This window comes from Xyrauchen texanus, chromosome 38, assembly GCF_025860055.1.
Source record: "Xyrauchen texanus isolate HMW12.3.18 chromosome 38, RBS_HiC_50CHRs, whole genome shotgun sequence".
In the NCBI taxonomy this organism is placed as follows: Eukaryota; Metazoa; Chordata; class Actinopteri; order Cypriniformes; family Catostomidae; genus Xyrauchen; species Xyrauchen texanus.
This window is the reverse complement of record NC_068313.1, coordinates 14,848,529-14,857,393: the sequence shown is the minus strand read 5'-3', so window position 1 is coordinate 14,857,393 and position 8,865 is coordinate 14,848,529. Positions and strand designations below refer to the sequence as shown.

At 41.0% G+C, this 8,865-nt stretch overlaps 1 protein-coding gene across 1 annotated transcript; it reads right to left on the bottom strand.

Annotated features, from left to right (window-relative positions):
• Positions 1–867: 867 nt before the first annotated feature.
• On the bottom strand, positions 868–5,613 carry diabloa (diablo, IAP-binding mitochondrial protein a). The gene is made up of 6 exons (XM_052109535.1): positions 5,410–5,613; positions 5,181–5,307; positions 4,515–4,640; positions 4,267–4,377; positions 1,977–2,073; positions 868–1,863 (listed from the first exon to the last, which is right to left on the bottom strand). The coding sequence occupies exons 1-6, from the start codon at positions 5,535–5,537 to the stop codon at positions 1,658–1,660; spliced, it is 795 nt and encodes a 264-aa protein (XP_051965495.1). The 5' UTR covers positions 5,538–5,613; the 3' UTR covers positions 868–1,657.
• Positions 5,614–8,865: the final 3,252 nt, after the last annotated feature.

The window sequence follows — 8,865 nt, the reverse complement described above, 5'->3', positions numbered from 1 at the left end:
AGCCATGCTGGGCACGCATTCCATGATCCTTGTGTTTTATTTATGTCCTCCCTAGAGTGATAAATTCCCAGCTGAGTGGTGCCATTTACACCAATCAATCATTTTTATTGGCTCTCCTCTGAATGTATGTGACTTCTCTCTCACTGAAATGCAAAAACATCTGGGAAGTATTGCACACAGTAAAATATTTTATTCATTGATGACTTTTGAGATTTTCAGTGTAAATAATGTCCAGCCTTAATTATCAGAATGAATTCATGCCAATAGGAGAGTAATGTTGCATCCGTAATGTTAAATATATGGATTTGTCTAACTGAGGTCAGGTCAGGTCAGGTCAGGCTTGTTGTTTTCAAGACAGCCAATGTTTTAAAATATCTCCAATATCTCTTATGAGAAACTTGTGTTAAATCCATTTGGGAGCCTACAGTATCAAATTGCAAAAAAGTTAAACTGTTGAAGCCAGCTCTTTTGGCCCTGTTCTTAATGTCATAACTTTACCACGTTTTACCTGTAAGGAATGACTGTGAACCTAGTGTAAGTTATTACTTCACACTTAAATATTCTGATGCACATTTGTAACATTTTAAATGGGTGTTTACTAGGTTACTATGGATTAAAGAGGAAGGACGGATTTAACGGATGGCATTAAATTAGACTTGACTTTTAAACTTTATTTTTAGCATGTGTAGAACAGTACACACTTCCAAGGATTAGCCTTTTCTATAAATAGCATGACATTGCCACCTGCTGGTGAAGAGTACACATCTGAAGTTGTCTTTGTCAAATGTGCTCAGGGCTGCATATGTGTAACCTTGAAAAAAAAAAAAAAACAAGTATAAAGAAAATGAAGTCTCTTTCAGCATAATTAGGTTTTTGCGTGTAGGTTTAATGAGTCACTGTTAAAAAAATAAAAGACTTCAGCTTTAATTTAATTCTAATCGATTCAATACAAATTACTTTTGCATTGCACTTAATGAAAAGCAATCATACTTCCCAAGACAATTCAGCTCAAGAAATTTAATTGAAATTCACACTTTACAAAAACTCTTCTGAACAAAATTTCCATTTATCAATTAGGGTAATAAATAACAGTTGTTTTATTACATGTTCTTTAAAAAATATAAAATAATACTGACTGTAACTTGGTAGAAATATACAATTTAACACCACAAAATCCTGCAAAATTATTTCAGTGAGGCCTTAACACAAGACAATTGCACATCAAAAAGTAAACAAACATTAAATATGGAAAATATATACATGTACATACATATCAATTCAATACGATTTCCAAGAAATGTTGGGTTCTGTTCTACATGCACGTTCCACAAGCTGCATTATCAATAACTTTTATTTTTTTAAATAAATGAAACTTGAGATGCTCTATTGTTAAAATAGAATGTAATGACTGTAATGACATTTGTCATACAACAATACAATCTTTGCCTTGCTAAAAATGGCTACAAATACTAACCACAACATTCAACTTGATTCAATAAAGCCTTTAAAAACATAACATCTGAACATTCCATAACCAATATCCTCTGCAATTTCACATCAAGGTGCATTCTAGATTCATTGAAATATTTACTGCTTGCAACAGAATTATAAATTCAAAAAGAATTTGTTCTTTAATACAGCCTGTTACACTTTTATTTTAGTCCTCACGAAGATATGCCTCTGGAACATCCCCCAGGTCGTGTATGTTAATGCTGGAGGCATACTTAGCCATTCTCTGGATTTCTTCCGCTTTAGTTTCTGCCAGTTTTTTCTCAGCATCTTTTGAGATCTGTCTAACCTCCTCCACTTTGGACTGTGCGACCTGCAGATTAGTCTTTGTGGTTGTACCTGTATGTTCAGCTCCTGCAAAAATATTAGGGCTGAATCAGTTTACAGACAATACCTTTTTTTTTATTTATTATTGCAGAGGAAATATACAAAATGTATAAATTTATGCAAATGATTCAAAAACACACCTGAATTGTCGGCTGCTTCTACTGATAACTCACAGATGTTAATGGCATTCATCCAGTTTGACTCAAATCGTTTACATTCTTCAAGTCTATCACCAACCTGAACAAAAAAAACAACAACATTGTAAATTCTGTAATTCTCAGTGAATTCAAATTGATTTCCTCTTCAAGTAGCCATTAAATATTAACAAGGTCTGTTATGGCACTTTTCCACTGCACGTTACGGTTCGACTCGCCTCAACTCTACTCGCTTTTCTTTTCTGAGCTTCCATTTCCACTGCAGTTTAGTGCCCCTCAACGTGTGTGGGATTATAGAATTATCGTCATAGTTGCGCCGCATCTACTGCTGCGACATCATTTTAAACACGACACAAATGGACCAAAACAATAATACAACCGTTAGCTGTTACCTACTAGCTCATTTTGCTGCATAAAGCAGTTGTTGCATGGTGATTTTACACAAGTGTAACAGTTAAATTGGCCTGGTTGTTTTAGAAGCAAGCTTCCAGTAGCTGGTCAACTAAATAAAGTGAAGCTCTCAAGTAGATTATAGAGTTTACATAACAAAATTTACCATCCTCTATCGTGGCTGAGTACAGGGCACTCTCCCTCCTATTGCTCGCCGGTTTAGATAGCGTCCATTTGGTTGAAACACTTCAACTTTTCCTTGATGGTTCTGTAGTCACTTTTAAGTTTTTGTTTACTTTTCCCAACTCTGTTGGTCCGGTGGTAGACGTGTGTGGCCAACAGCTGAGACACTTCCTGAGAGACTTTTTTGTTAATTGCTAACGAGTGGCTCGTCTGCACCTCGTTTATTGACCACGGCGTGGTTTTGCACACAGCCATTTCTTTTTTCACTATCCGAAAGTCACGTGAACAAATTATACTGTTATCGCTGTTGCTAACTTTAAAACTAGCGGGTTAATGTCACGTGTCGGAAATCCAGTGACGCAAGTAGTGACGATTCTCCCTGACCAGTCAGTAATCTGCAGGAATTTGACATCACATTTAGTATCGGCTCGGCTCGCTTGGAACCTCGACCAAGGTGGTACTAAAAAAGGTATCAGGTACCAGGTTCTATCCACAGTGGAAAATCCCAAAAAAGCAAGCAGAGTCAAGTTTAGTCGAGTTGTACTGTGCAGTGGAAAAGCCCATTAGTAGTCTTGAAAATCATGATGTAAGCTCAGATATTGTCATTACTGAAAAAAATGAAGTTGTCTTTTTTAGTGTTAACTCGTGATTGAGTATAAAATGTACCCTATGGGGAATAGGCTACCATAATCCCTTGTGCTAGCATTATTTAATGATGTTTCCCTGGTTAAAGGGAACTTATGAGGGAATTTAAATAGTTGATATTAAGAGTTCATTCAGGTTTTAGCTCTTTTGTAGTATTATTTATGTTGTTTTGTTGCAAATAGTTGTTTCATGTGATGACACCATTAGGGTGATCTGTGTTCCCTTTGGTCAAAGTGGACCCTGTTAACTCTTTTTCAGTTCACCTTGAACATGTGCAACGGAAGTACAAATATATACATGTATTTAGGTGAAGAATTAATTTCATTTAATGATTGACATAGAATTGGTTCTAATCTTTTTTATTTTGAGCTGTTTTATTGTATGATCTAAATTTGAGTCAATTCAACTAAAATTAATAAGTAGAAAAACAACAAGATTTAAATAGAAAATCTGATTTAAGTCTACTTGCAACTGGTTACATTAACATTAAAAGTTCATTTCATTTTATGTGAACACCAAGTTATTTTATTTTCAAACGTTTTGCTGACTCCTTTACTAAGTTGAATTGAGGGAACAAGTTTACTCAATCAACAAAGTAAAGTCAACATAAAGAGATTTCTGTGCTGGTTCTCAAGTGGTTTGGCATCAGGACACAGATTTTTACATTGGACATCAAGTGCCATCCCAACACAATGCTTTCGGCAGAAAATAATTCACTGCACAAAATATACTGTGGTTGGCACAAACCATTTTATGTAGTCTGGGCTCTATTTTAAATATGCCAAACTACTCTAGAGTTTGATAAAAAATTTGACATCAACAACAACAAAAATATGGGAAAAATATTTTCCCCATATCCTATCATAACCATGCACGATTATATGTTTAGCAGCACTTTTATTATTTGCATTTAGCATGGGTTTCCCCTCGCTGTCCACGACCCTATCAGAACAGACCTACGACACATTTTTGGAACACAACCCACCTGTTGAGAACAACTAATCTAGGCTATGTCCTTTGACAAGAGAAACACTTGAAAATACGTAACAAATTGTACCTCCACTCGTTGGCCAATGATCACCTGCCAAATGCTGTCCTCTTCCACAAGGGTGAGTTTTCCTATTGAGGATATATATTGTTTCTGAAGGGCAGTGAGTGTATGTAGTGCCTAAGGAACAGACAAGATGATAAAATGACTTAAAATGTATCTGATAAAACCTAGAATGCAATGACAACACAAGATACAAAACTAAAACAAGTTTTATGATTAGACAGTTGGTTCATACTGCAGTGTTTGTATCTTACGTTGGAATATTGTGTGAGGGCATCCACAAGGGCCAGTGTGGTCTGAGAGAGGTATGTGTTGGCACTGTCTGTGACCAAACAGGAAGCCCGGCGGATCAGGGATTCATGTGAGAGGTTTTCCATTTGCTGTAGAGAAAACAAACGTTTTAACATCTATAATTTGTCGCAATAGAAATGTACACAATGCACATTGTCAGGCTATGGGAGCTCTATAATTGTATTTTTACTAATAAGAAAAACAATTACAGATCTCTCTAACATAATTTTTTACTAGTAAACAATTTCAATTATTGAGCTTAACAACTGTAAACTTGACATGTTTCCATTGACTCACATTTATTTTTAATTAAAGGGCTCCTCAATTTCATTTTTACTAGTAAGCTTTACAATTAGAGAGCTCTGTGGATGAACTCTTACTAGAAGAGCGCTACAGCATTCGTACAAGTATAAATGTAAATAGAGAGGTCTGTTTCTGCTTTACTTTCTAGTTGAAAATCTATTTTAGAGCTCTCTAATTGAAATGTTACTAGTAAAAATGCAATTACAAAGAGTAACGCTATGAGCATTAAAAGTTAAATCAGCTTGCCAAAGTCAAGCACACCAGATGCTTGCACGTAGCTTACGGGCACCACTAATTCTACACTTGTTTATAGCAAACTTGGTTACCTGTGTAAAGGGAACCGCACAGAGCCCACTGCCTACACTGAATGCAACTGCATTGTATTGCGCCAACTCGGGCAAACGCAGGAGACGCTGGTGAACGGAACTGCTGCAGAGCGCATTGGCCCTGTTCCTTTAATATAAGAAATTTAATTAGACTGAGGATAGCTTTCCAAAACATTTCTGTCTCACTTTACTAAAAGTAAGGTGGTTGATAAACTGAGTGCAATCTTACTTTAGGTGCTGCAAGCATGCCGCACTCAGCCGCAGCGCTGCCATGTTTCTCTGGACAAGCAGGAAGTTGGTCCGGCCTTTAAGAAAACTCCAACTAACACAAACGCTGCTTTTCCTAAAAGCCTGCATATTGCCTCACCGTCTTTCACAAATGAAAAATAACCGGGTATTTATTCCTGGTTTGAGATTTGTTCGTAATGGATCTTTGTTTCAAGTCATTCTGAAGTTGAGATCGCTGCACCCCAGTATTTATACACTGCCAAGGGACTCTGACCCCACACAGACCGGTCTATTGATCCGTTTATTCTGACATTTAATCTCTATTTTAGTGGTTTAAGTTCAAGGAACGATAAGGATTGACGCAGGTTTACACACTACGTCAGCATAAAAGTTTGAGGTAAACACTAGATAGCGCATATTGGGCTGCAGTACATGGCGACCTATTGCTCTCAGAGAGCAAGAAAACAAGGTGTTTTAGAACATATCTAAGGCATATGGATTTGATGAGCAGCATGTTCTGCATGTCTCAACAGGGTGTGGCAGAAAAACAAGTCCATATGATAAGGAAAAATATAGTGGTATGGCATAATCTGGCAAGACTAAAGAGCTGTATACCCAGGGTAGTATTCTGGGGCCCCTGGCTGTATATTGCACTAGGCCTCTTTCCTATTAAATACAGTTTAGAATTTGTTGTGGCCCCCCCCCCCTAGATTCATTACACCTTTCACCCCTCTAGCCATGGCCCTGGCTGTACCTACATTGGGAGGCTCACTGATACAATCACTTGCCAGAGTGCATACTCCGATAGATGAGGAAAGCTCTTGATAGGCTTGTTCAATTGACCTCTAACAAAATCATAGGTCTACTATTTACTGACCAATAACTTATATTTTGGCTTTGAAGAGACAGAATGAATTGGTCTTAGAAGTTTCTCAACGGCTCAATATCAACATGCTGAGAGACAATTATTTGTTTGTGACTACTTTTTCTGTCCTTGTTATCATAAAAAAAGAAAGACACAATAATCTAAAACATTAGACCACCACTATTTAAAAATGCATGTTGTGGCATTCAGAGACTGGAAGTATACGGTTATTTTCATTCATTCATTGCTCTATTTAAATACAATTCTTGTCTGCATGCATATTGGGGGTTTAGTTTGTCCATATGGGAACATTTTGAAGGTACAAAGCTGTTCCACTTTTGAACACACTAAAGTGTATAGAAGACAAATAACCACAACAAAGTAAAGACCTTTAAAAAGTGATGAAATCTCTCAGGCGTGTTCAAGTGCTTATCTCAAGCAATGGTAATAAGAATGTACATATAAACAAAGGTTTTTTTTTACAGATCAGGGTTCAAATCACAATTGCATCATGTCACAGAAACATCATGGTTACTGTTGTAACCTCCATTCCCTGAGGGAAGGAACGAGATGTTGTGTCGAATGAAGTGACACAAGGGGTCAACCTGGGATGCCAAACGTCCTTCCGAACCTAAGAAAAGGCCAATGTCAAGTTGGCAGACAGAATTAGCAAGCCCCGCCCCGGACATACAGGTATAAAGGGAAGCGGGGCAGCGAGAGCCAGTCGGGATTTTGCACTGAGGAGCCGAAAATAAGGTACGGCCGTTAACAGTGGTAGGTCTAGTGCTGTGGCAGGAGGGACACAACGTCTCGTTCCTTCCCTCAGGGAACGGAAATTACAACAGTAACCATGATGTTCCCCTTTTGTCAATCACTCGACGTTGTGTTGAAATAAGTGACACAAGGGGTCCCATCTAAAAACACCATGCACTGACTGCGTTACGTGAACTGTTGAGACAGGTGCAAGCAGGCTACTGTGTGCTAGAGGCAACTGTGTCGGCTGCACGTAGCCCTCCCCTACGCCCCCAAAGAGATGTCACATGCAGACCTTAGGTTCCCTGCACCCCTGAGGGGGGAACAGGTGCTACATGACTAGCATGGGAGCAAGCCCGGCAGCCGCGGCCTTTTCTCTCACTATGTCTCACATAGGACGTGAAGAGGCTGGGGCTATCTTAGCGCTATGAAACGCATCGGGGAAGGAGGTCTTTCCCGGTCCTATACTTTCAGGGAGAAAATACTCTGTGGAGGCCACATTCTACCCATTCTAGGGGGCGGTAACATGTGGCAAATACACCATGAGGGTTGTGATGCCGTTCGTGGGAAATGTCGCGGTGGTAGGTCCAGCCTAATGAGGGGGGACTCTACAGCACGGTGGACAGCAGGGCTGCCCAAGGGAAACATGGGTCCGCCAACAGGGGGACCGTACAGCGGGAAATACATCACGGGAAGTTTGCCTGAGAAGGGAACTAATCCCATGGAGCCCGACCCCAGTACAGAGCACCTGTGACTCATAGTGGGTCTGGCTGCGAATTGCTCCACTGAATTAGCCGGCCAGAAGGCTAGGGAGTAGAACATCCTGGGAGCGACGCTTAGTGGCTAACCTGGGATAGAAGGTGCACTGGATCAACTTGGTGAAGGGCGCTGTGTGCAACCGGAACACCCGGTCGGTTGTGCCGCATTACCGAGTTCTACCGGCTCGGACCTGACAAAACATGGGACGAGACCGACTCAACACTGAGATTGTAAAATCTGGCAAATGTAATGGGTGTTGCCAAGCCCGCTGCTCTGCAGATGTCTGCTAAGAAGGTGCCATGGGCCAGTGACCACGAGGATGCCGCACTTCTTTTAGAGTGTGCTCGAACCAGCAAGGGGGCGGGCACGGCATGGGTGTGATAAGTTAAAGAAATAGCATCAACGACCCAGTAAGCTAACCTCTGTTTGGAGACGGCGTTTCCTTTCCGCTGTCCGCCGAGCAGACAAAGAACATCTAGAGCTCTGCATGCGGTCCAAATAGATAAGCAAGCACGTACCGGACACAGCAATGAGAAGGCTCGGTCTGCCTCTTCCCGGGGCAGTTTGCTTGCAGGTTCACGACCTGGTCCCTGAAGGGGGTCGTAGGAACCTTGGGCACGTAGCCCGGTCGTGGCTTCAGGATAATGTGAGAATGTGCCGGACCGAACTCCAGGCAGGTGTCACTGACAGAAAACGCATGCAGGTCCCCAACACTCTTGGGATGGAGGCTAACGCATTCAGGAGGGCCGTCTTCAGGGAGAGGGCCTTTAGCTCAACTGAATCAAGCGGCTCAAATGGGGGTCTCTGAAGGCTCGAGAGGACCACAGAGTGATCCCAGGAGGGGAACAGGCTAGGCTGGGGAGGGTTCAGTCTCTGGGCACCTTATAGGAACCTGATAATCAAGTCGTGCCATCTACTGCGTCGTGGTGGGCTGCGATAGCAGCTACATACACCTTCAAGGTGGAGGGGGACAGCCTCCCCTCCAGCCTCTCCTGCAGGAATGAAAGCACTGACCAAACTGCGCACCTCTGGGACCCATCTCCGTTGCAGCGGCGATGTCGTCATCCAATTCCGGGGGCT

What these genes read in the sequence shown, in the direction of transcription:
- diabloa (XM_052109535.1), bottom strand. Translation starts at nt 5,537, where the DNA reads ATGCAGGCTTTTAGGAAAAGCAGCGTTTGTGTTAGTTGGAGTTTTCTT. An exon ending in TCATTGGCCAACGAGTGGAG is followed by an intron (nt 2,074 to 4,266) that starts GTACAATTTGTT and finishes TTTTTTGTTCAG; the next exon opens with GTTGGTGATAGACTTGAAGA. An exon ending in AGAAGCAGCCGACAATTCAG is followed by an intron (nt 1,864 to 1,976) that starts GTGTGTTTTTGA and finishes ATATTTTTGCAG; the next exon opens with GAGCTGAACATACAGGTACA.